The sequence below is a fragment of the Chelonoidis abingdonii genome, chromosome 13 (assembly GCF_003597395.2).
Source record: "Chelonoidis abingdonii isolate Lonesome George chromosome 13, CheloAbing_2.0, whole genome shotgun sequence".
In the NCBI taxonomy this organism is placed as follows: Eukaryota; Metazoa; Chordata; order Testudines; family Testudinidae; genus Chelonoidis; species Chelonoidis abingdonii.
The window spans coordinates 3,913,157-3,940,367 of record NC_133781.1 but is presented as its reverse complement, the minus strand read 5'-3'; the positions used below and the strand labels follow the sequence as shown (position 1 = coordinate 3,940,367).

Below are 27,211 nucleotides of genomic sequence, written 5' to 3'. Positions count from 1 at the left end.
GGAGGCACTCATACAATATGGTGACAGGGGCCATTGACAGATAGATGATCCAGACAGACAAATGGCACAACTCAAGGCAGAAAATCACAACTACTGCATAACTGATGGAAAACTTCTACATTTTGCAAACAATCTCAATTTCAAATATGTTCATAAAAACTACTCAAACCATTTCAAATAATAAACATTTTCTTAGAAATTGTCACCCAGTGGCAGAGAAGTTACTCACAGAGAAAACAGCTAACTCTGTGGAACACTGCTTTTAGCCAGTCCTGTGAAGTATCAGCCTCCTTCCCGCATTGCTGGCCAGCAGTTCTGCTGAACACTGCACAGCCATGAAGCCCATCACTTTGGACAGGACACAGAGGAGAACCCTGTATCCACCTGGAAATGCTGCAGGCGTTTTCAGGGGACAGAAACTGATAGTGCCAATCCTTCCATGAGTGCTGCTCACTAGGGTCATTCTGCAGTCCAGTGAGCTCCAGATGCACAGTGCCCCTTCCTGCATGCTGAGGCTCTAGGCGCCACACAGTCTCAGCAAATGGACTCCCTGCAGCTTTGCCCTCCTCAGACTGGCCCTGCCTTGTGTCAGTGGATCTGCTTAGGTCAAAAGGAGCTCGGCTGTAGCTGCTCTTAGCCTAGGCCAGTAGAGATGTGCTGGGCAAGCCCAGAGAGGGATCATCACAGGTACTGTCTGAGGAGGCAGCTGACACCACTCTTTTTGCATTGCTGCAGGTTTCTTATGAAGAAAAGCAAATGCTCCCAAAGGGGCTACAAATGCCCAGTCAAAAGCCAGGGCCAGAGTCTGGCTAGGACATGCCCAGGCTTCTAAAGCTGCATGATGTTGGGGAAGCCTTGATTTGTCTTTGTCTCTCTGCTCTGGAGACCCTGTGAGGGAGGAGACATGCTGCAGCCCAGCCATGAGGGTCCATGCACCCAGCCTCCGTGGGAGAAGTTGCTCCACCTCTGAGCAGCCTCCCACACACACCCTGGGCTCCAGGACTCTGCTGGTGCAGCTGTCAGTCCCCTGAACTGACCCAAGTTCCAGGGGAGGAACAAACTCTGGAGACTGAGACCCAGGTAGTCAGAGCCAGGGGAGCAGAACCATGGCAGCACCCAGCTCGCTGTTCTGGGGCAGAGATGTCAATAAATGGGTTAGTTGTGATATGGGGAGCAGGGTAACAAGGGATGGACTGAAGGGAAGGTAATCCACTCCAGCTGCAGAATCGGGGAATCTCCAGTCCCCGGCTCTGGCCTCTCATCAGCTCAGCTCTGACACCAAGACAAACTGGAGCTGGGGCTGATGTTTGGTTCAAAAGGTTTTGTTAATGACAATCTGTGTCCTTTGTGGGCGCAGCTCGGCCCCACGTGTCATGGATGAGCTGGGAGGGGTTCTCTCACAACCTCAGCTGTGCGGGCCAGCGCAGAGAGACAGTGACATTAATAACTGGGGGGAGGGGCTCTTTACACAGGAAAGGAGCGACAACCCCCCTTTTCTAAATGTATCAGCCCAGGGGGATCCGCCGGATCCATGTCGGATTCAACAAACTGCATGAGAGAGAGATGGGGATCAGTGCTGGGGAGAGGAGCCAGGTTCTGCGGCCCTGTGTGATGCACAGCACTGGCAGTGCAGTCCAAACTGTGTGCACACACACACACCCCTACACTCTGTCTCTCTCTCACATCCACACATACCTGCACACTCACAACCAGGCACACAACCACTCACACTCTCACACACATGCACGCATGTATACACACACTTGCGCTCACACATCCAACCACTCATTCTCTCTTTTCTCTCTTGGTCTGCAGGAATCGGTTCCAGGGAAGAAGACAGAAGTTCAGTTTCTGCCCCATAAAAGCCTTCACCTCCCAGATGACACTGTCCCCAGGGGCCCAGCTAGTTCTGATCTTGATCCTGGGAGTGTTTTTTTGATGTAGATACCTAAGCTGCTGGAGACAGGGCTGAGAGCCTGGAACTCGTATCATACAGGCCAATGATGCGTTAAAACAAAAGATCTGAGTCTCACAGAGACCAAAACCTCTGTACATAGCTCAGGCAATGGGAAGGAGCTTTAAAAGCTAACAGAAGTTAGGAACCATCAGGAAAGGGACAGATAATAAGACAGAAAATATCATAATGCCTTTATATAAATTCATGGTACGCCCACACCTTCAATACTCTGCGCAGTTCAGATCACCCCATCTCAAAAAAGATATATTAAAATTGAAAAAAGTACAGAGAAGGGCAATAAAAATTATTAGGGGAATGGAACAGCTTCCATTTCAGGAGAGATTAAAAAGACTGGGAGAGTGCAGCTTGGAAAAGAGATGACTGAGAGGAGATGTGATAGATGTAAATAAAATGATGACTGGTGCGGACAAAAATGAATCCGGAAGTGTTATTTACAACTTCACATAACACAAGAACCAGGGGTCACCCAATGAAATTAATAGGCAAGGGGTTGAAAACAAACATAAGGAAGAAATTCTTCATACAACACACAGTGAGCATGTAGAACTCTTTGCCAGACTATGTTGTGAAGGCCAAAACTATAACTGGGTTCAGTAAAGAACTAGATAAGTTCCCGGAGGATGGGCAGGGACAGAAACCCCAGAAATCTAACTGCTAGATGCTGTGGCTGGGTGACAGGGGGTGGATCCCTCGAAAACTGCTCTGTTCTGTTCACTTCCTCTGAAGCATCTGGCACAGGCCACTGTCAGAAGACAAAATACTGGGCTAGATGGACAATTGGCCTGACCTGATATGGCCATTCTTATGTCTTTATGTTCAGGGAGGAACTGGTTAGAATCTGAAGTTCAGCTACTTGTGTGAAAGTGAGCATGACAAATTTTGTGATTCTAAGGGCAGGAAGGAGTGAGAGCAACAGAATACAGACAATGCGCTTTAAAAAAGCAAATTTCAATAACTCAGAGAATTGATAGGAATTGGAAGGAAATCTAAGGGAAAAAGGAGTTATAGAGGCAGTTTCTAAAAGAGACAATATTAAAAACTCAACAGCAACCTCTAGGTAGAATAGTAACATACCAATATAGCTGCATCAGGAGTTCTTTAATAACCTGAAAATCAAAAAGGAATGGTACAAAAAGTAGAAACAAGGACAAATTGCTATGGACTAGTACAAAAGAATAGCACAAGCATGCAGGGACAAAATCAGAAAGGCTAAGACATAAAATGAGTTATACCTAGCAAGAGACATAAAGGGCAATAAGATGAGGGTCTGTAAATACATTAGAAGAGTAAGAAGGTAGAAAGTGCAGGTCCAGTATTCAGTGGAGAAAAAAGAGCAATAATGGATGACACATAGAAGGCTGAAGTGTTTAAGGCCATTTTTGTGTCAGTCTTCACTAAAATGGTGGACTGTGACCAGGTGATTAACACTGTTAACGTTAACAAGGGGGAAGGAAGACAAGCCAGAATAGGGAAAATGGGTAAAAGAATATTTAGATAAGATAGATGAAGTATTCAAGTTGCAAGGACCTGGTGAAATTCACCCTAAGGTACTTAAGGAAATAGCTGAAGTAATTTAAGGAACAAGCTGAAGCAATCTCTGAACCCTTAGAATTATCTTTGAGAACTCATGGAGGATGGGTGAGATCCCAGAGGACTGGAGAAGGGTGAACATAGCACTTATCTTTAAAAAGGGGGGAAGGAAATTACAGACTAATCAGTCTAACTTCAGAATCCAGAAAGATATGGAAAAAATTATTAAACAAACAATTTGTAAGCACCTAGAGGCTAATAGGATGATAAGTGACAACCAGCATGGATTTGTCAACAATAAATCATGCCAAATCCCAACCTAATTTCCCTTTTTGATAGGGTTACTGGCCTAGTGGCTAGGGGAGGAAGTAGACACAATAAATCTTGACTAGCAAAGCTTTTGACGCATTGCCACATGACATTCTCATAAGCAAACTAAGAAAATGAGGTCTAGATAAAATTACTAAAAATTAGTGAGTGCACAACTGGTTAAAAGACCATATTCAAAGAGTAGTTATCAATGATTTGATATCAGATTAGGAATATGTATCCAGCGGGGTCTCACAGGTCTGTCCTCAGTCCAGTACTATTCAATGTTTCTGTTAATGACTTGTATGATGACTTATAAAATCTAAAATCTCTGGATGACACCACGCTGGGAGGGGTTGCAAGCACTACGGAGGACAGGATTAGACTTCATAATTACCTCGACAAATTAGAGAATTGGTCCAAAATCAATAAGATGAAATTCAAGAACTACACTTAGGAAATAAAAAAATGAAATGCAAAACGACAAAAAGAGGAATAACTGTCTAGGCAACCATACAGGAAGAAAGGCTCTGGGGCTCATGCTGCATCACAAATTGAATAAGAGTCAACGTGATGCAGTTGAAAAAAAGGGAAATTTCACTCTGGGACATATTAACAGGAGCATCATACGAAAGACACATGGGGTGTTTGTCCTGCTCTATTCAGCACTGGTGAGGCCTCAGCTGGGATACTATGTCCAGTTTTGGGTACCACACTTTGAAAAACAGGGGATCAGATTGGAGAGAGTCAAGAGGAGAGCAAAAAGTGGTAAGAGACTTAGAAACTTGGCCTGTGAAGATAGGTTGCAAGAACTGGTATGTTTAACCTAGAGATCAGTAGACCAAGGGGGGACCTGATAACAGTCTTCAAATATTTTAATGGCTGTTTTAAAGAGGAAGGCCATCCATTGTTCTCCATGCCCACTGCTGGTGGGATAAAAATAGGCTGTTTGCAGCAATGGAGATTTAGGTCAGATATCAGGAAAAACTTTGTAACTATAAGGCTAGTTCAGCACTGGAAGAGGTTACTAAGAGACTGTGGAGTTCCCGTCACTGGAGGTTTTAAAGAAGAGGTCAGACAAACACCCGTCAGGGAGGGTCTAGGCCTCAGCACAGGGAGATATACTAGATGACCTCTTGAGATCCCTTCTAACCCTACATTGTTATGATTCTATAAAGCACACATGAAGCACATACACACAACACACACAATCACAGATGCACACACACACCTCTTTCTTAAGCTACTAAATTTCCATGTCCCCAGGGTCCTCACCAATCAGTTATCCTATAAGCCAGCTGTCCCCCTGACACTCTCCTGTCCCCATAACCTAGCCAATCATACAGCCCTCCGCTCCCCACCCCACCGCTGTCTCTGGAGGCCCTGTCAGAGGGATCAGCAACTCTAGAAGTTCTGGCTGGGGTAGTGCCACAAGGGCAGGAAGGTGTCAGGGTTCTCGCCGGAGTGGGTTCTCTCGTGTCTCTTATGGTGGGAGCTGCGGCTGAAGCTCTTCCCACAGTAGATGCAGATGTAGGGCTTCTCACCCGTATGGATGCGCTGGTGCTGGGTCAGGGTGGATTTGTCAGTGAAGCTCTTCCCGCAGTCGGGGCACTTGTAGGGTTTCTCCCCAGTGTGGATGCGCTGGTGCCGGGTCAGGTTGGAGCTGACGCTGAAGCGCTTCCCGCAGTGAGTGCATTTGAAGGGTTTCTCTCCTGTGTGGATCCGCATGTGTTTGACCAGGTCTGAGTTCTGGCTGAAGCTCTGCCAGCACTCAGTGCATGTGTTGGGAATTTCGATGGTCGGCGTCCGCTTTTTGACCTTGATCTCCTTGGCCTTGGCCACGGCAGCCTCCCCGCTCCGGTGGGAGCACTTGCTCCGGCCTTTGGCGGGTGGGTTCCGCAGGTGCCGCTTGCGGTGGGAGCTACGGCTGAAGCTCTTTCCACAGTCAGCGCATTTGTAGGGCTTCTCGCCGGTGTGGGTACGCTGGTGCTGGGTCAGGGTTGACTTGTCTGTGAAGCTCTTCCCGCAGATGGGGCACTTGTAGGGCTTCTCGCCCGTGTGGATGCGCTGGTGCCGCACGAAGTTGGAGCTGACGCGGAAGCTCTTCCCGCAGTAGCTGCACTCGTAGGGGGTCTCGCCGGTGTGGATGCGCTGGTGGGTGATGAGTGTGGAGCTCTGCCGGAAGCTCTTGCCACAATCAGTGCAGATGAAAGGCTTATCACCAGTGTGGATGCGCTGGTGGTTCACCAGATCGGAGCTGTGCAGGAAGCTCTTCCCACACTCAGAGCACAGGTTGGGCCTGTCACCCTTGGGCAGCGGCTGGTAGACCAGGGTCTCCTCCTCCGGGGGGCTGCGCTTTGGCTTCTCTGACTTACGCTTGTTCTTGGGCTTCTTCTTCTCCAGGGTCTTGGCCACATTCCCCTTGGACTTTTTGGGTGACATTTCAGGTTGCTACTTGCACTTGACCCCTGGGGCCTGCGGAGAAATATTCACCTCCTTGTGCTCACTCACAGCGCTGTCATCTGCTGGAGCAGAGAGAGAGAGCCCAGGCATTAGCCATTACTTCAGAGAAGGGACTGTCTATTGCTTTTTGTTCGTACAGCACCCAGCATGATGGGCCCCACTCTTGGTTGTATAATAAACCCCTGATTAATAAAAATAAATTCATATCCCAGCAGTGCCTACAGATTTTCGCTGAGATCAGGGCCCCATTGTGCCAGGCACTCCACAGATACACAGTGAGAGACAGTCCCTGCCTCCCAAAACTTCATCTAAATAGACAAAAGGATGGAGGCGGGGGGAAACAGAGGCAAAGAAACCAGCCCCCATGCCACTGGCAGTTTTGCTAGGTATTTATATGGTCCTCATCACTGCAATATCTCAGCACCTCAACTCTTTAATGTATTTCCCCTCACATAACCCCATGAGGTAGGCCCTTGCCACTGCCCCCACTGTACAGATGGGAACAGAGACACCGATGCCCAAGGTCACACAGGGAGTCGTCCATGCTGGAAACTGTCACTTCCAAAAAATCCTGCTGTGGTTCAACCACAAGTAACTGAGCTTGATTACCAGGGAGGGTCCCTGGCCTGCATGGTGCAGGAGGTCAGACTAGATCAGTGGTCTCCAACCTTTTAATGCCCACTTTTTGAATGTAAGGGCAACCCAGGATCTAACCTGCCCCTTCCCCAAAGCCCCGCCCCGCTCACTCCACTCGCCCCCCCCCCCATCTCTGTTGCTCCCTCTCCTCGACCCTCACTCACTTTCACCAGGCTGGGGCAGGGGGTTGGGGTTTGGGAGGGGGAGTGGCTCTGGGCTGGGGCTGAGGAGTTCACAGTGTTGGAGGAAGCTCTGTGCTAAGCCTGGGGCAGGAGGTTGGGGTGCAGGAGGGGATGAGGGGTGCAAGCTTTGGGAGGGAGTTTGGGTGGAGGAGGGGGCTCTGGGCTGGGGTAGAGTGTTGGGGTGTAGGAGGGAGTACAGGGTGCTGGCTCTGGGAGGGGGGTCAGGGCTGGGGCAGGGGGTTGGGCTGCAGGAGGGGATACAGGGTGCAGGCTCTGGGATGGGGTCAGGGCTTGGGGTGCAGGAGGGGACATGGGGCGCTAGCTACTGGAGCAGGCTCAGGGCGGGGGGCACTTACCTCCTGCTGGGCAGCACTTACCTCTGGCGGCTCCCGGTTGGCGGTTCAGCATGGCTGCCACTAAGGCAGGCTCCCTGCCTACCCTGGCCCCACACCACTCCCGCAAGGGCCCAATAAGCCCCTGCAGCCCCTTGGGGGGCGGGCGCACATGGCTCTGCGCTCTGCCAGCCTCTGCAAGCACCGCCCCTGCAGCTCCCATTAGCCATAGCTCCCCTTTCTCAGCCAACGGAAGCACCATGCAGGCCAGGGTCCCTCCCCAGTAATCAAGCCATTGGGAGCTGCGGGAGTGGTGCTTGCAGGCAGGAGTAGTGCATGGAGGGAGATCTCTGCCTCCTCACCCCCAGGGCTATGGCAGGCAGTCGGGGCAGGCTACAGAGCCTGCCTTAGCGGCAGCCCCACTACACCACTGGAGATTGTGATTGACTGGGAGATCCTTTAGGATCGACCAATCGATTGTGATAGACCAGTTGGTGATCACAGGACTAGATGAACACAGTGGTCCCTTCTGCCTTAACATCAATAAGTTGAACACAGTCTATTCCCAGTCCACAGCCCTCCATTAGTCCAGCCCCTATACCCAGAACTGGAGGATAGGAACCTGAGAGAGAGGAATTGGAACTGTAAAAACAAATTATAGTAATTTGTTTTAACATTTCCTAGGGTTTTCCCAGCATCCGGCACAAGATAGAAAATCACCAAGACTTTTTTAACATCCCTTCCCCCATGAATAAGGGAGTCTGAATCAAAGTTGCTTTGGGGGATTCCCCTGACACTGTCCCCAGGATAGCACACTCCTGCAACAGTGTGGGGACTAGGCAGAGGCAGGACTAATTAAACCCATCTGTTTGAGTTGAGCAAGTCATTCACAATTTCTCATTTCACAGGGCTCGGATATCACACCAATGGGCGCAGTCCAGAACCTGAACAGAACAGTGCATTTTCCCAGTTTTTATGTTCACAAATTGTCCTTGGATGGGCAAAAAAAAATTCTCAAACCTGCTTGTTCTTCAGAATTAGGAGCACAGGGTGACAGCAGCTGCCACAGTAGATCGGAAAAATGGGCCCATCTAGCCTGGCATCCCACCCTTCATGCTGCACCAGTTCATACTATTGGGCTCTCTGGAGCAGTATCTCCATCTCCCAGCTACCTCACGTCGGACTAGGGTCATGTCAGAGTTGAGGACCAGATAGTACAGGAGAAGGTGTGAGGAATCCAGTCACGGGCAATTACAGAATAACCTGCACATACAGATACAGTCTCACTAAGACATAGGTTGATTTTTGCCTTGAAGCAAGAGCATAGATATTCCTTATATACTCTTGCTAATTATGAGTGTTCTTCAGTGAGTAGCTCTGGGCCAACTGATTGTTCTGAATGGCGAGTACTGTTGGTGCAACTCATGCCGATTTTGGTTACTTTGATAAAAATGTCATAAACAGATGGTTAAGGGTTAATGCCTCTTTTACCTGTAAAGAGTTCAAAAGTTCATCTAGCCTAGCTAACACCTGACCAGAGGAACCAATGAGGGAACAAGATGTTTCAAAAGGAAGGAGGGAAGTTTTTCCTTTGTTTAGAATTTCAGTTTCAGCCGGAGTGAAAAAGATCAAGGAACCAGCCTCTTATCAGAGTAGTAAGTTTTAGAAAGGAATAAATAGGTTTATGTTTATTTCTTTGTAACCTGTCTTATGCAATTAGAGGTAGAATCAAATTGGGTATTTGAGTATCTTTTTTTTTGTGTGTGTAACTAAATCTGTGCCCAGGGGAACATCCTCTGTGTTTGAAATCTGTTGTCTGTGAGAGTAGCTGGTATGCTAATCTCCTCCCAGAGGATTTTCTTTTACCTTTCTTTTTCTTTAATTAAAAGCCTTTTATTAATACCTGATTGATTTTTCCTTGTTTTTAGATCCAAGGGGATTGGATCTGGACTCACCAGGGATTGGTGGGAGAAAGGAGGGGGGATGGTTAATTTCTCCTTTTTTAGATCCAAGGGATTGGATCTCTGGACTCACCAGAGAATTGGTGAAGGAGTCTCTCAAGGCTACCCAGGGAGTGGAAGGTTTTGGGGGGAAAGGGAGTGATCCAGAAACTGAAAATTCTGGATGGTGGCAGTGATACCAGATCTTAAGCTAGTAATTAAGCTTAGAAGTGTCCATGCAGGTCCTCACATCTGTACCCTAAAGTTCAGAGTGGGAAAGAAACCTTGACATGGTGAGCAGCGAGGTGAGGATTTTTTAGGAACCAAAAGCCAGATTTTTTTTCCTCTTTGAGATGCTGGGAAAGCAGTGAAGGAAGAGACACCCTGAAGGCAAACAGATAAAGGTTTTTCTAACAAAGCTTTGTTAGAAAGGATTTCCAGCTGGGCTGCTTAGCTGAAGGGTAATTAACAGTTTGCAAAAGACAAGTTACAAACCAGTTTTTCTGGTTTCTTCTCATTCTGAGAAGTCCAGTTAACAGCTCTTTTTTTTTTTTGTTTTTTTGTTTTTTTGTTTTGCCCTCGCAAACCAAGATAGCTCAGGCAGAGCAGGGAAAAAATGTCAGGCAAGGAGATTAAAAAAAACATACAGCAACAACTAGAATTGGCCAAACTCCAGGCTGAGGAGCACAAAAGGAACATGACAGACAGATGGCCAGAGAAAAGGCTGCCACAAAAGAGCTATGAGGAGGCAAAGAAAAAGAGATGGAGATCCAGAGGGAAGCGAGACAAGCATGCCCTGGAATTAGCAAGGGCTAAGCAGGAGTTACCAGCCAACCCTAACAACCCTTCTCCAGTACTGTTTCCCATCCAGAAAATTCCCACCTACAAGGCAGGTGATGATACTGAGGCCTTCTTAGAAATTTGAAAGGGCCTGCCATGGGTACAGCATCCCTACAGACCAGTACATGATAGAGCTGAGGCCACAGCTCAGTGGACCCTTAGCAGAGATGGCAGCTGAAATGCCTAAGGAACACATGAACGATTATGAACTTTTTCAAACCAAGGCCAGAATCAGAATGGGCTAACACCTGAGCATGCCCATCGGCGGTTCAGAGCCCTAAGGTGGAAACCAGATGTGTCATTACCCAACATGCCTACCACACTTGGAAAGAATTGGGATGCCTGGATATCAGGAGCAAGTGCTAATCTCTGGAAGAGCTGTCCTTCCTAATGCAAATGGAGCAGTTCTTAGAGGGTGTTCCTGAGGAAATAGAAAGGTACATCCTAGATGGGAAGCCCAAAACTGTAACCGAGGCGGGGGAGATTGGAAGCCAAATGGGTGGAAGTGGCAGAAAAGAAAAAAATACTAGCAGTTGGAGCGAATATCAGAGGGGGCAAACTGAAACTAAACCCTATCATCCGGGGGCAACCCAAGGCCCCACCTACAACCCAAGGAAAGCCCAGACACCCTATTGTCCCCACCTCACCAGTCTCCAGCAACCCACCTCGGCCCAGTGACCAGTCAGCTGGGCTATGTTTTTAAATGTAATGAACTGGGACATATAAAAGCCCACTGCCCCAAGAACCCCAACCGATTACAGTTCATTACACCACAATCACACCAAAGATCCCCAGGCCTAGATGCCTCTCAAATACCCTTGGAGCAAGGGAAACCTTGAGAGTGGGCGGAAAGAAGGTTATCGCGTGGAGAGACACTGGGGCACAAGTGTCAGCTATCCACCAATCCTTAGTGGACCCCAAATTCATCAACCCAGAGGCCCAAGTGACAATTCACCCATTCATGTCAAAATCTTTAAACTTGCCTACAGCTGAGTTGCCTGTCCAGTACAGGGCTGGTCAGGAATGTGGACTTTTGCAGTCTATGACAATTATCCATCCCCATGCTACTGGGGGAAGACTTGGCCAACCATGATGAAGCTGGCCAAGAGGGTGGGAATGGTCACACGCAGCCAGGCCAAGCAAGCTTCCACACCCATCCCTGTTCCTGAGCCGTCCACCAGGGCCCCCGTCTGTTTACCAGAGACCCAGACAGAGGTGGTGGAACCGGATCTCTCTACCCATGAATGCTACAGCCATAGTGAATCCAGTCCCAGAACCGGAACTGGCAAAGCAACCAGCACCAGAACCGTTGCCAGCACTGACTCCAGCACTTGCAAACCCATCTACAACTCCAACGCCAGAGGGCACCAGCGGGCCTGAACTGGCAGAAGCAGCAGACAACCCTACCCAAGAGGCTCAGCCAGAGCCTGAAATATCACATAGTGCACCAGCGGAGAGCGGTTCACAATCAAAACACAACCCATCACCTACATCGCTCCAGAGGGACCAGCCCAAGTCCACAGTCTAAGAGGAACTGATGTTTCTCCAGCCTCAAGGGAACAGTTCCAGGCTGAGCAGGAAGCAGATGACAGCCTTCAGAAAGCTTGGGTGGTGCGGCACAGAGCACCTAACCGCCTCTCAGCTCTTCTAACCGATCCTGGTTTGTTGTAGAACAAGGACTTTTATACAAGGAGACTCTTTTCTGGTGGACACCAGGAAGACTGGCATCCTCAAAGACAGTTGGTAGTTCCAACTAAGTACCGGGTAAAGCTCTTGAGCTTATCCCATGATCATCCCAGTGGTCATTCCGGGTGAACAGAACCAAGGACCGGTTGGGGAAGTCTTTCCACTGGGAGGCAATGGGCAAGGACGTTGCTAATTATGTCCGGTCTTGTGAGGTGTGCCAAACGAGTGGGAAAGCCCCAAGACCAGGTCAAAGCCCCTCTCCAGCCACTCCCCATAATTGAGGTCCCATTTCAGCGAGTAGCTGTGGATATTCTGGGTCCTTTCCCAAAAAAGACCCCCAGAGGAAAGCAGTACATACTGACTTTCATGGATTTTTGCTACCCGATGGCCGGAAGCAGTAGCTCTAAGCAACACCAGGGCTAAAACTGTGTGCCAGGCCTTAGCAGACGGCATTTTTGCCAGGGTAGGTTGGCCCTCCGACATCCTTACAGATTCAGGAAATTAATTTCCTGGCAGGGACCATGAAAAAATCTGTGGAAAGCTCATGGGGTGAATCACTTGGTTGCCACCCGTTACCACCATCAAACCAATGGCCTGGTGGAGAAGGTTTAATGGAACTTTGGGGCCATGATACATAAATTCGTAAATGAACACTCCAATGATTGGGACCTAGTGTTGCAGCAGTTGCTTTTTGCCTACAGGGCTGTACCACATCCCAGTTTAGGGTTTTCACCATTTGAACTTGTGTATGGCCACGAGGTTAAGGGGCCATTACAGTTGGTGAAGCAGCAATGGGAGGGGTTTATGCCTTCTCCAGGAACTAACATTCTAGACTTTGTAAGCAACTACACAAAGCACCCTCCGACACTCTTTAGCCCTTGCTAAAGAAAACCTAAAGGATGCTCAGGAAGAGCAAAAGGCCTGGTATGATAAACATACCAGAGAGTGTTCCTTCAAAGTAGGGACCAGGTTATGGTCTTAAAGGCGCAACAGGCCCATAAGATGGAAGCGTCATGGGAAGGGCCATTCACGGTCCAAGAGCGCCTGGGAGCTGTTAACTATCTCATAGCATTCCCACCTCAACCCTAAAGCCTAAAGTGTACCATGTTAATTCTCTAAAGCCCTTTTATTCCAGAGAATTAAAGGTTTGTCAGTTTACAGCCCAGGGAGGAGATGACGCTGAGTGGCCTGAAGGTGTCTACTACGAAGGAAAAAGTGATGGTGGCGTGGAGAGGTGAACCTCTCCACAACCTGGGACGTCTGCAGCGGCAACAGATCAAGGAGCTGTGCACTAGCTTCGCACCAGTGTTCTCAGCCACCCCAGGACGGACTGAACGGGCATACCACTCCATTGACACAGGTAATGCTCACCCAATTAGAACCCCACCCTACCGGGTGTCTCCTCATGCCCAAGCTGCTATAGAACGGGAGATCCAAAACATGCTACAGATGGGTATAATCCGCCCCTCTAACAGTGCATGGGCATCTCCGTGGTTCTAGTTTCCCAAACCAGATGGGAAATACGCACTTTTGCGTGGACTACCGTAAGCTAAATGCTGTAACTCGTCCCGACAACTATCCAATGCCATGCACTGATGAGCTATTGGAGAAATTGGGACGTGCCCAGTTCATCTCTACATTAGACTTAACCAAGGGGTACTGGCAAGTACCGCTAGATGAACCCGCCAAGGAAAGGTCAGCCTTCATCACCCATGCAGGGTGTATGAATTTAATGTGCTTTCCTTTGGGCTGCGAAATGCACCCGCCACCTTCCAAAGACTTGTAGATGGTCTCCTAGCAGGATTGGGAGAATCTGCAGTTGCCTACCTCGATGATGTGGCCATTTTTTCTGATTCATGGGCAGAACACCTGGAGCACCTGGAAAAAGTCTTTGAGCGCATCAGGCAGGCAAGACTAACTGTTAAGGCTAAAAAGTGTCAAATAGGCCAAAACAGAGTGACTTACCTTGGACACCAGGTGGGTCAAGGAACGATAAATCCCCTACAGGCCAAGGTGGATGCTATCCAAAAGTGGCCTGTCCCAAAGTCAAAGAAACAGGTCCAATCCTTCTTAGGCTTGGCCGGATATTACAGGCGATTTGTACCACACTACAGCCAAATCGCTGCCCCACTAACAGACCTGACCAGAAAGACACAGCCAAATGCAGTTAAGTGGACTGATGAGTGTCAGAAGGCCTTTAACCAGCTTAAGGCGACACTCATGTCTGACCCTGTGCTAAGGGCCCCAGACTTTGACAAACCATTCCTAGTAACCACAGATGCATCTGCGTGTGGTGTAGGAGCAGTTTTAATGCAGGAAGGACCAGATCAAGAATTCCATCCTGTCGTGTTTCTCAGCAAGAAACTGTCTGAGAGGGAAAGCCACTGGTCAATCAGTGAAAAAGAATGCTACGCCATTGTGTATGCCCTGGAAAAGCTACGCCCATACGTTTGGGGATGGCGTTTTCCAGCTACAAACGACCATGCTGCGCTAAAGTGGCTTCATACTGCCAAGGGAAACAACAAAAAACTTCTTCGATGGAGTTTAGCTCTCCAAGATTGATTTTGAAATTCAAACACATTTCAGGAGCTTCTAACAAAGTAGCTGATGCACTCTCCGTGAAAGTTTCCCAGAGTTAACTGGTTTAAATTGTCCTTGAAATGTGAAAAATCTTGTAGTTTTACATAATTAGTAGTAGTATATGTAAAGGTGCATGTGTTTTATTAATCTGTTTATTCTAAAGTTCTAGGAAGAAATCACTGCCAGTGTGGTTCCACACTGTCTGAGATTTGGGGGGGCGTGTCATAACAGATGGTTAAGGGTTAATGCCTCTTTTACCTGTAAAGAGTTAAAAAGTTCACCTAGCCTAGCTAACACCTGACCAGAGGAACCAATGGGGGAACAAGATGTTTCAAAAGGAAGGAGGGAAGTTTTCCTTTGTTTAGAGTTTCAGTTTCAGCCGGAGTGAAAAAGATCAAGGAACCAGCCTCTTATCAGAGTAGTAAGTTTTAGAAAGGAATAAATAGGTTTATGTTTTTTTTTGTAACCTGTCTTATGCAATTAGAGGTAGATTATCAAATTGGGTATTTGGTATTTTTTGTGTAATTAAAGTTTTTGCCCAGGGGAACATCCTCTGTGTTTTGAATCTGTTGTCTGTGAGAGTAGCTGGTATGCTAATCTCTCCCAGAGGGTTTTCTTTTACCTTTCTTTTCTTTAATTAAAAGCCTTTTTCTTAATACCTGATTGATTTTTCCTTGTTTTTAGATCCAAGGGGATTGGATCTGGACTCACCGATTGGTGGAGAAAGGAGGGGAGATGGTTAATTTCTCCTTGTTTTAAGATCCAAGGATTGGATCTGGACTCACCAGGGAATTGGTGAAGGAGTCTCTCAAGGCTACCCAGGGAGGGGAAGGTTTTGGGGGGAAAGGGAGTGATCCAGACCCTGAAAATCCTGGATGGTGGCAGTGATACCAGATCTAAGCTAGTAATTAAGCTTAGAAGTGTCCATGCAGGTCCCCACATCTGTACCCTAAAGTTCAGAGTGGGGAAGGAATCTTGACAAAAAAGAATAATTAAAAAATGCTTACCTTTTAGAGCACACAAGTCACATGTTGTTGCTTCTATTTTTTGATTGGATAAGGAGGCTTTTCAAGGCAGGGACAGTATGTCTCTCTGTGTGTACAGCACCCAGCAGATTCCAGCAGAATATTATGGCCAATGCTACAAGATGAAATTGACATGGTGTTGGTTAGATCCATGAATCTTCCAAAGGGAGAGAAGAGTTGATATTATATGACCCCTGCAAGTAACCAGTTATGAACTGCACAATGCACAGTTACCTTTGCATTGACCCTCATTATCCAAGTATCTCTATGGCATCTATCAGCAAAGAATGTGAGTGCTCCAGTGTAGCCTCGCACTCCCACTGAGGTAGGGAAATGTTATCATCTCTATTTTACAGATGGGCAAACTGAGGAACAGAGAAATGTAAGGCCAGTAATTTCCAAGGTGATGAATGACTTTGGGTGCCCAACTTTCTACCTCTTTAAGGGGCCTGATTTTCATACAGTGCTGAGCACCCACTTGCTGAAAATCAGGCTCTTTTGTGGGGTTGCAAGCTGGGCACTCAGAAATCATTCGTCACTTCCAAAACTGAAGTACCCACGGTAGTACCCCGAACCTGAGACAGCGCTGGACCCAGCCCACCTGAGAGCCCTGCAGAGTCTTAACTCATCCTTCCTGCCAGCTGTGCAGCAGGGCAAAACTGCAAATTACACAGTCAAACAAATCTTTCCCAAACGCGCTCGGGTTAAAATCCAGACTGAGAACTCGCCTTTCAGAAACACTGCCTGAGCGCTGGGGAGAGCGGACACCAGGCACAAGAGAGGCACTAGCACAGCCGAGCCGCAATTCGGTGCTGGACCTGCAGTGATGAGGCTGGTAAGTAGCTCAGCAGCTCCAATACCTCCGGATGAAATTCACCCCAGGGCAGGAGGTAGCAGGACACCTGGCACCACTTCAGTCCTGCGGGGGGAGGAGGACCCTAGGGGAGGGGTCAGGGAAGGCAGCAGCTCCGGGACTCGGAGACCCCCGCGAGTAGAAATGGGGAGAGGAGGGGCCACTGGTGCAGAGTCACTTTCCTGCCCGGCCCCAGCCCTTCCCCCGGGTCTCGCCCCTCACCTGCAGGCTCCGGCTCAGGGGCTGGTGTCGGCAGAGCCCGGGGCTACTCCAGGGGCTGATTTCGTCCCCTGGAGAAAGTCCCCCCGGCTGGGCACAGAGGGGCGCTAAGAAAGGGCTCTCCCCACACACACCCCGCGGAGCAGCAGCGGCTCAGCCTGGAAAGGAATCCGGACTCACAATGGAGGCAGCAGCAGCCTCTGACCCAGGAAGCTCAACCCTGATATCCTGAACGGCGAAATACAGAGAGAGCCACCTCCCCCGGCCTCGCAATAACCAGAGACCTCTAGCGACAAACTCTAGGGGCACCGACTCCCTGCGCTCCCCCAGGAACAGAAACGGGGCGCAGGGGAACCGGCCCAGAGTTCTGCGCCCTCATTCCTGACCAGAGAGCTCACAGGCACAGCCCCGCTAGACCAGACCCCAGCGCCAGGTGTAGCCCCGTATCCAGGCTCCTGCATTGGTAGAACCAGATGCTCCAGAAATGTGCAAGAGCCCTGCAGTAGCAGGCAGATGTGTGAAAACCTGTCCCCTCTCCAGTATTGGTCTCATCCTGGGCTCTAATAGCTAGAGATCGGCTCACGCCCTACACTAGGGAGTTCAGTATCCCTTCAGAAATGTTTGTTGTCGGCGGACCTCTGGATAGTCTTGCTGTCCACAGAAATGTCCAATCCCTTTTGAATCTTGCTAAGTTTGTGGCTTTCAACCACTTCCTGTGGCAAGGAGTTCCTTGGTTAATTACCTATAGTGTGAACAAGTTTTTTCCTGTTAATTGGTTTTGAATGTCTCACCTTTTAATTTTTGTGGTGTGTCCCTTGTTCTTGTGTTATAAGACCAGAAAAACAGAACCTCCTGATCTCCCCACTCTAGATCATTTATTATTTTATAGACTTTGACCCAGCCCCCTTTTACTCATCTCCTTTCTAAGGTAACAATCCCAGTCCATTTTCATATGAAGATTCTTCTGGGTCCTTGATCATTCTTCCTGTCCTTCTCTGAACGCCCTCCCCCCTAGATTTTGCAGTAACCTGTGAAAACTGGGATCCCACTACTGCCCATGGTCTTCAGAGGAAATCACACCATTGATTAATATAAAGGCATTAGAATATTCTCTGTATTGTTCACCACTCCATCCCTTATGCATGCTGACATCTTGTTACCTTTTTTGGCCTCAGTTGTGCACTAAACCAAGCTTTTCATAGAGCTGCCCACAATGGTCCCTTTCTTGGGCTGATGCAGTTCATTCAGAATTCTGATTTAGAAGAGTTTAGAAGGTGTCCCTCCAATGTGCATTACTTCACAGTTCTCAGCAAGAACTTAATTGGCCATCATGTGGCCCATTCCCCTTGCTTAGTTAGGTCCCCAGAAACCTCCAGAGCAAAGAGATCAGAAACAGAGTCCCAGAAAAAGGTGTCCTGTGATGTCATTCAGGGGCCAGGCAGCCCCATCAGGACTTGTGGTTTCTGTTCACAGCTCTGGAACGGGAGTGTTGTCTAGAGGTTAAAGCAGGGAAAGAGATCGAAAATCAGAACACCTGAGCTCTTTTCCTAGCTTTGGGAGGGGAGTATGGTCAAGCTGTTCCAGCAGTGGCTACAATGAAACACAAAGAATCGGCACATTCATTCTGAAGGGCGGAGTGGCTACATTTCTGCTTACCGGTATTAGGGACTTGGTTCTTCTCTGTGCTGTCGGAACTGCCTCATCTGAAATGATGCTTGATTGCCTTTTGGGTTAGAGGTAGGAAATCTTGCTCTGCTATAAGGGCTGGGAAGCACATAGCATCATTGATACCAGTGTGTGGAAGAGCTGAGACTTGAGCTCACATTCTCCTGGCTCCCAACCATGATCATGATGGGGTGGCCAGGCAACATTCCTCGTGGTAAGAACTGGGGCTTCAGGTCCACGCCAAGAGACCTGGGATGCTTAGAGGGTCTCCAACCAATTCTGGGAACTGCAGCTCCACAGCATCCCTCTCTGCCCCTCTAGCTCCTGCTGTCCGCCACAATCATTTGCCCCGCAAGTGTTCTCCTGTGTCTCCACCTTCCCCTGCACCCACCATCTCCATCCCTGCTCCCTCGGCCTCTCCCTGCCTCATAATTATATGGTGGACAGCCACTTTTCCTGCTAGTGGCCAGCTTCCACCCCACTGGGAACAATGGGAGGCACTGGCCCTCTTTAATAGCTAAACATCCATAAACCCTGTGAGGGCTGGGGAAGTGGCAACCATCTTGACTGAGGGTAGCCAGTGGCTTCTGTTCCACTGAGAACAATGGGGAGGTGGTGAGCAATCTGAAAGCAGCCAGCGCTTTGTGAGTTTGTTCTTAGTTATCCTTAGACAATCAGAAGGTTTAAAAAGACAAATGTGATATTGTGAGTCACCATAATTCAAATTTTCTTCAGATAATCGCCAACACCCTGGAGCCAGGCTGGAGCCAATGCTCTTAGAGGGGAAAGGCCCCATGTCCCATTCCCCCGCCTAGGGTCAGCCAGTTCCTCCACCCTGGGACTCAATTGGAGCCAGTGCCCCTTAGAGTGAGAAGTCCTCGTGTCCCATTCCCCTGCCCAGGGTCAGCCCGTTCCCACATCCTGGGACTGGATTGGAGCCAGTGTCCCTTAGAGGGGGAAGTCCCTGTGTCCCATTTCCAAATTGCCATCTCCTGAAGAAATAAGGAAGCTGAAAAGAGAATAGCCCAGTGTGGTTAAATGCCAAGGTAGAAGAGTTTATTTGCGCTCAGCAGGAATCATTCACACAGTGTAAAATCAGCCCATGGGCAGCCAACAGGAAGGAACATAAACAGTGAGGAGGGAATTAGGAGGGAGAAGAGGCAATCTGGGGAGTCAAAGACATAAGGACACATAACCAGGAATTCTTCACTAACCCCAGAAGTAGGAAGGCTGTGCAAGTCAGTGGGCCCATTAGACCTCAGCCCCTCAAATCTTTCCACCCCTCTTAATAGATTGTCTTGTGTCCTATTTCCTATCCTGTTCCCTATTACCCAAACCCGACCTCTTCTCCCATTGCCTGACACCACTCTCATTTCCTCTCCCTCTATGTACAAGGGCAGCTAGCCTGGCTCCTCCTCATTCCCAGCTACTTTCCAAGGCTGTCAGGCTTGCCATGAAGCACCAAACACACCAGGCGTAGCAGCTAGCATGCCAGAGGGAGAGACAGGCACGGGAGCAGCTAGCTGTCTGGACCAACAGCCAGAGTTCCACGTGCCACACTTCCATCACTTGGGTGAAACAAACTCTCTCAGAGGGCAAGGACATTACTAGGAAGCTATGGGGTTTCTTTGCCTCAGGCTCCATCCCAGAGCGAGTTGTGGAGAAACTACCCCAGGCTCTCTGTGCAGGTAGCAAAGATAAGGCACTGTCAGAGACTGAGGTGTCCAAAGAGGAGGTTCTGGAACAAACATCCTTTACACTACACTAGCGCTGCCTCCCAAGCTTCTGGAGGTTGCAGCTTAGCCAAAATATTTAAATATAATTTAAAACCATTCAAGTTACCTACTATAACGGAGGGGCTGAAGGGTGTTGTATTAAAAAAGGTGGCAGGGAAGAGGCAGAGATTACAGACCAGCTTCCATACCGGCTACATGGATTGAAACAGGCACTGAAACAATCCGAACCCAGATGAGGACGATATGAAGGGATCTGACCAAAGGAACCTACTGGGATTCTCTACAGCACCTCAGCAGAACAGTGGAAGATGATGATCCAGGTGACATCTTTTATTCCGACTTCAAGAAAGCCATTGGCAAAGCTCCTCCAAGAAGCCATGAAGGGAACCAAGACCTTGTGGGGTGAGTGGTGAAGTCTTGTCATGGATTGGATACTGGGAAAGGACAGGGCCCAAAGGGCAGAGCTCAGTGGTCCGTTTTCCAACACAGAAGAATATTGGCAGTGGGCTGACAGTGGGAAGGAGCTGCTGAGTGATGCGTGGGAAGCAGTGTGGTCTGACGAATGGAGCACTGGCCTAGGAGCTATCAAATGAAGGGTCTGCTCCTGACCTGCTCTGTGACCTTGGACAAGTCGTTTCCCCTGTGTCTATTTGGATAATAAGCTCTATATACAGACAAGAATATCCAGAGTAAATACTAAACATCTCCAGACAGGTTTTGGAGAGGATATAAAGCTTCAGGCTTCGGAACTTAATGATTCAGGGTTAATAGAAAACTTTTCCTGGAGACAGATAAGCCTGTACTGCTCACTGCAGAGCTTCTTCACTTTCCTCTGAAGCATCTGGCTGGCTACTATTGGACCATGATCTGATCCCGTCTGTTCTTTGGGGCAGGGCCTGTCTCTCACTATGTGTCAGTGCCTAGAACAAAGGGGCCTAATCTTGGTTGGGGTCTCTAGGCGCTGATCTGATACCAACAACATATAATATGGAGCAGAGTTAATTATGAAGGTCTATCAGATGCATTTGTACATACAGACAGCGAGATGTTTCATGGATCTGACCCAAGTTAACCATTTGGAAGGAGGTTAATTAGCATCCCTGATGAATGTATAACAAACACTTCTTGTGGATCTGCCCACAAAGAATGATGAGGCTGGGGAGGGGAGATGTCTGTCATGCAAACAAACAGCAAGAACTGGGTAATCGCCATTGTGAGAGGTGTCAGTGGATGAGGATCACTAACCTAGGCATATCAAAAGAACTGAAACACTGACAAGGCTCTTGAAATACAGATCACAGCAGGGAAAGGCCCTGGGGGTTAAAGGAGATGGATGAAGGATAGCTTGGTTCTGACAAACAGAATGTCAGGCCTCATCTACACAGGAAAGATTTTTTTGGTATAGGCTAAGTGTGAATTTAAACTAGCATATATATCTCACCATGTAGACAGCTACTCGTTAAAGCAGTTTTTTTCTGGTTTAGCTTATGTCGCTTGGGACAGGGTTTAAAATAAGCTGAAAAAAGTCACTCATATACTGTAATAAAACTGTCCATGTGGGGGTTTAACTGATATAATGGTAAAACTTTTATAACTGGTAAAACTTTCCTGTGTAGAAAAGAAAAAGATCACTGATGTCTAGAAATCTAACATATTTTCCTTTTAGTCTTCTGTAACCAAGCTGAGAGTACATCATCTAGTGTAGTCTACAAGCAGTTTAAATCTAGATATGTCATGCAATTCATTTCTTTGGGTTTACTAGAATAGTTTCTCTATTTTGAATACATCTGGTTTGTTTTTAAGGAGATGATAGGAATAAGACTAAGTAAGGATGAGACTCTTTGGGTAATTTCACTCTAGACAACCCAAGAGAGCAAAAGCATTCTATTCCCAGTCCTGCCATTGGCCAGCTGGGTGACCCGGGGCAAGTCCCTTACCCCTCTTTGGGTCTCTGGCCAGGTCTACACTATAAACTTACATCAGTATAACTACGTCGCTCAGGGGTGTGAAAAATCTTGTGGAGGTAGATTAAATATGCGAAGGGGAGAAGCTCTCCCGTCGGCATAGTAGTGTCTTCACTGAAACTGCTACAGTGCAACTATGCCGCTGCAGCATTTTAAGTGTAGACATGCCCTCTGTCCCGCTCCCCATTTGTCTGTCTCATCCATTTAGCCTGTGAGCTCTCTGGGGGCAAGCACTGTCTCTCAACATGTGTATGTGCAGCTCCTGCACAGTGGGGCCCTGATCTCAGTTAGGGACTCTAGTCTGGATTGTAATGCAAATAATAAACTGAGAATGCTGATGGCTGCCTAGACCTCACCACTTGACTGGGGACAAAGGATACGGAGGAAGTAGTGTATCAGAACAAAGAACAGAGAGATGCTGACACAGCAAAGAGGAGATGCACCTTAGAGTCAATGAAGATGATAGGTAGGGTGTCCTGTGGTTCTGACTTAGAACTTGTGTTTAATATATTTATTACGGAAGGAACAGGGTGATCAGTGAGGTGACAACATTTGCAGATGACAAAATTATTTTAGTTTAGTCACATATAAAGGAGGCTGAGTGCAGAGGGATCTAGCAAAGCTGAGGCAATGTGATGACAGAGGGAATTCAGTGCAGATAAGTGTGAGGTAATGCACTGGACAACAGTATGCCTTCATATTTTTTAATGAAGATTCAATTTATCGAGGAAGTGCTTAGATACTGCTGTGATGGTAGCTATCAAAACCCTACTATAGATAGATACAAGATATTTTTTATAATTCTCCATTCACTTGATTAGGGAGTGCTGCTTAAAAATTAATGGCACTACATGGCCAATGAAAAGGAACAAGATGAACTACTGATACACAATGCTAGTAACATCTCAGGGAAAAGGCCTACGAGTCTTGGTGGACAACTGAATGAAAAGCTCTGCACGATGTGCAGCAGCGGCTAACAATGAAACACACACAAACAAGACATATAAACAGCTGGATAGAAAATAATACTAAGAATATTCTAATGCCACTATATAAATCAATGGTGTGTGTAGTTCCGGTCATCCCATCTCAGAGAGGACATAGGAGAAACAGAAGGTATTCAGAGATGGGTGACAAGAATAATTATAGGCCTGCAAGAGACTTTTGTATGACGAGAGACTGAAGAGATTGGAACTGTGTCAGAGAAGAGATTAATGAGAAGACAAATAAAACAATAAATGGGATAGAGAAGATGCTATTTGCCCTCTCTCCATACAAGAAGAAGGGCACAGTCAATGAAACAGAGACATAAAATATAAAACTGACAGACATACTATTCTACACAATGCATAAATAACCTGTGGAAATCTCTGCCACAAGGTGTATGGAGGCAAATAGTTGCATTGACATTAGACATCGATGTGAAGGACAGAAATACCATCCCTCGTTACAATGGCTAGGGGAAACATTTATAAGGGGTGCTTATGTAAAGAGCAGAAGCCAGCCAGCCACCCATTCCTGGATAGATGCTTTCCCCCATGAGTAGGCTACTGGAAAACTTTTCATTAGGGGAGTTTCACACTTTCCTTTGAGGGAAGTGGTAATAGCCACTTTTGGAGACAGGTGATGGCAGTAGAAGGACAATTGCTCTGATCCTATGGACAAGAGACCATTCTGGAGTGCTGTCTAGTTCTGGTGTTCACACTTTAAAAAGTTGCAAAACTGGAGTGGATTCAGAAAAGGGCTACACAGAATGATTTGTAACATGCCTTACAGTGAAAGGAAACTTACGGAGCTCTAGCTATTGAAGGGTAGATTAAGAGGGGATCTAATCACAGTCTGTAGGTATCTACATGAGGATCATATTGCTGATACCAGAGGGCTCTTTACTTTAGCAAAATTCCAGTGGCTGGGAGCTGAAGTCAACAGTGTTCAAACTGAAAATAAGAGGTAAAATTTTACAGGATTGTAGTGAACCCTGGGAACAGATCTCAAAGGCTGTGATGGATTCTCCATAACCTGGACCATTTAAACCTTGTTTGCATTCCTCTTTCTAAGACATACTTTCTCAGTCAACCACAAGTTACTGGGCTGGACGCAGGAGGTACTAGGTGAGATTCTCAGGCGTGTGATGGGCAGGAAGTCAGACTAGATGATCTAATGGTCCCTTCTGTTCTGAACAGCTATACAATCCTGAGGCCGTTCCTAATCTCCAGAAGATAAATCCCCACTATGCAGACAGCTTCCCACAGCGGAACCCACGCTGATCCCTGCATGATCCTCAAATGTCCAGCTGTTCAGAATGTCTGGGTGGGGAAGGTCAGTAGCGGATTCTCGCCCTTGTGGATTTTCTCATGTCTCTTGTGGTGGGAGCTGTGGCTGAAGCCCTTCCCACAGAAGGTGCAGATGTAGGGTTTCTCGCCTGTGTGGATGCGCTGGTGCTGGGTCAGGGTAGACTTGTCAGTGAAGCTTTTCCCACAGTCAGAGCACGTGTAGGGTTTCTCCCCGGTGTGGATGCGCTGGTGCCGGAAGAGGTTGGAGCTGACGCTGAAGCTCTTCCCACAGTCAGTACATTTGAAGGGCTTCTCGCCAGTGTGGATCCTCATGTGCTTGATGAGATCAGCATTCTGGCTGAAGCTCTGCCAGCACTCGGTGCACGTGTTCAGCACCTCCACCTTTCTTCTGGCCTTGGCCTTCCCCACAGCACCCTCACGCTGTTGCGGTGATGAGCACTTGCCTGGCCTCTTGCCCATCAGGTGCCGCAGGTGCTTCTTCTTGTGGGAGCTGCGGCTGAAGCTCTTCCCGCAGTCAATACACTTGTAGGGCTTCTCACCCGTGTGGACACGCTGGTGCTGGGTTAGGTTGGACTTGTCACTGAAGCTCTTCCCGCAGTCAGGGCAGGCGTAGGGCTTCTCGCCTGTGTGAATGCGCTGGTGCCGGCTGAGGCTGGAGCTGACGCCGAAACATTTCCCACAGTCAGGGCATTTGTAGGGCTTCTCATCCGTGTGGGTTCTACGATGGTTGATGAGGCTGGAGTTCTGGGTAAAGCTTTTCCCACACTCAATGCAGATATTGGGGCTCTCCTCTGTCTGGGTTCCCTGGTGCACCACAAAATCCTTTCGCTTCTTAATTCCTTGGATGAGTTTCACTGGTCTCTTCTCCATGGCCTCTAGCTCCTCTGGCCTGCACTGGCTCTCACCGGGTTTGTCCTGCTCAGAGCTCTGGCTCAGAGTCCTCTTGGATTTTCTGGGTGACATCTTCAGTGTATTTGCTTCCCTGGATAATGATTCAGCTCCTTACATTCAGTTGTATCCCATTGTGAGCTGCAAAATCAGAACAACTCTTCTATTAATTTCCTTAAGAATGTATTAATATTTAGGGGGCATCCATCAGAAATACCCACTCAGAAAATATTAAATTCTTAGTCCCTTTGTTATGGTGCAAAGCCATCACCTAACACCATGACTAAACGCAGTGAGACATTTTTAACACCCCAGTAATAGATTCTCTGACCCAAACACTAGAAAAGAGCATAATCCAAGGAGTCGCTTTGGGGGGATCCCTCTGACCATGTCCCTAGGGGAGCACATTCCCGCAGCAGCACGGGAATCGGCAGAGGCAGGAACTGGCTTTTCCTCTCTTTGCTCCCCACCTTGTCCCAGGAAAGTCAGTCTGCTCCGGGGTGCTGCAGGGAACTGGGCTGGTCAGGGCTGGGAGCCGGGAATCTCCCTTCCCACTGATCGCTCCTGCCAGTCTCTCCCCGTCTCCCCCCTGCCCCCTCCCCTCGGGCTGTTCGCTCCCCGGAGCTGGCTCGGCTCCTGCAGGCGCTCAGGTGGGAAGAGCCGCGGGGGGGGGGGTCAGGGCGGGCAGCAGCTCTAGGACTCGCAGACCCCCGTCCCCCCGAGAGCAGAGCTGGGGCGAGGAGGGGCCCTTGGTGCAGTCACTTTCCTGCCCAGCCCCAGCCCTTCCCCCGGGTCTCGCCCCTCACCTGCAGGCTCCGGCTCAGGGGCTGGTGTCGGCAGAGCCCGGGGCTGCCCCAGGGCTGGTTCCAGCCCCCGGAGAGAGTCCCCCCGGCTGGGCACAGAGGGGCGCTAGGGAAGGGCTCTCCCCGCACACACCTAGCTGGGCAGCAGCAGCAGCTCAGCTCAGCCCGGGCTCCCGGCTCACAATGGAGGCAGCGGCAGAGTCTGACCCAGGAAGCTCAACCCCCGATGCGCTAAGCAGACAGGCAGAGAGCAGTCGCCTCCCTCCCATAGCAACAGCCAGGGCCCTCTAGCGACAACATTTAATGGAAACCCTTTCCCTGCGCGCGCTCCCGTTTGGCACAGAAATGAGTCACAGGGGGCATGCGGCCAGAATCCTTCTCTCTATCCTGAGGACCTGAGCACAGAGAAACCTCCAGAGGTAATGGACCAGAGACAGAGACAGCCGCAGAGAAACCTGCTCCTGCTGCCAGGCAGGGATTCTGAGAGTCCCTGGGGCCTTTATTTCAAGGATGCCTCAGAAAATTCCTGACTGAGTTCCTGGACTCTCCTCCTTCCTGTCCCCACCCCTTGTGTTCATCACGGGTAGTGCATGCCATGCCAAGCCATCTCTTTTCTGGTCTCTTCCATCCAAGTCAATTGGGCCAAGAATTCTGGCCTGATGGTCTGGGATGGGAGGCAGGTGGGGTCCCTCCCACCTGCTCTCCATGCCAGGGGTGTGTGGTGGGGCGAGATGCACTGGTTCATGTTAGGGTAGTCACTCATGCATACCTGGAGTACTGGACATTCTGGTACCTCCGAGAACGGTGTGGGCCTGCCCCTGTTGGCATGACCAGACTCAGAGACCTGGACTACGATCATAGAATCATGGTATTAGGGTTGGAAGGGACCTCAGGAGGTCATCTAGTCCAATCCCCTGCTCAAAGAAGGACCAACCCCAACTAAATCATCCCAACTAGGGCTTTGTCAAGCTGGGTCTTAAAAACCTCTAAGAATGGAGATTCCACTGCCTCCCTAGGTAACCCATTCCAATGCTTCACCACCCTTCTAGTGAAACAGTGTTTCCCAATATCCAACTAGACCTCCCTCACTGCAACTTGAGACCATTGCTGCTTGTTCTATCACCTGCCACCACTGAGAACAGCTGAGCTCCATCCTCTTTGGAACCCCCCTTCAGGTAGTTGAAGGCTGCTATCAAATCCCCCCTCACTCTTCTTTTCTGCAGACTAAATAACCCCAGTTCCCTCAGCCTCCCTTTGTAAGTCATGTGCCCCAGCCCCCTGATCATTT

General features: G+C 48.7%; 3 protein-coding genes across 3 annotated transcripts in view; 1 reads left to right on the top strand and 2 right to left on the bottom strand.

The window, feature by feature from the left end:
* Positions 1-16,747, bottom strand: part of LOC116827150 (uncharacterized) — a 35,484-nt gene extending 18,737 nt beyond the window's left edge. The window contains exon 1 of the mRNA XM_075072030.1: positions 16,577-16,747. The gene's annotated coding sequence lies outside the window, so the exon portion shown is untranslated. The remainder of the gene's footprint in view (positions 1-16,576) is intronic.
* Positions 1-27,211, top strand: part of LOC116832036 (uncharacterized) — a 524,829-nt gene that overhangs the window by 143,550 nt on the left and 354,068 nt on the right. The gene's annotated exons all lie outside the window — the stretch shown is intronic.
* LOC142045765 (uncharacterized) lies at positions 99-27,158 on the bottom strand. Its single transcript, XM_075072076.1, has 3 exons — positions 25,927-27,158; positions 24,239-25,261; positions 99-6,268 (listed from the first exon to the last, which is right to left on the bottom strand). Exons 2-3 carry the CDS (start codon positions 25,193-25,195, stop codon positions 5,222-5,224), a joined length of 2,004 nt encoding a protein of 667 aa, XP_074928177.1. The 5' UTR covers positions 25,196-25,261; positions 25,927-27,158; the 3' UTR covers positions 99-5,221.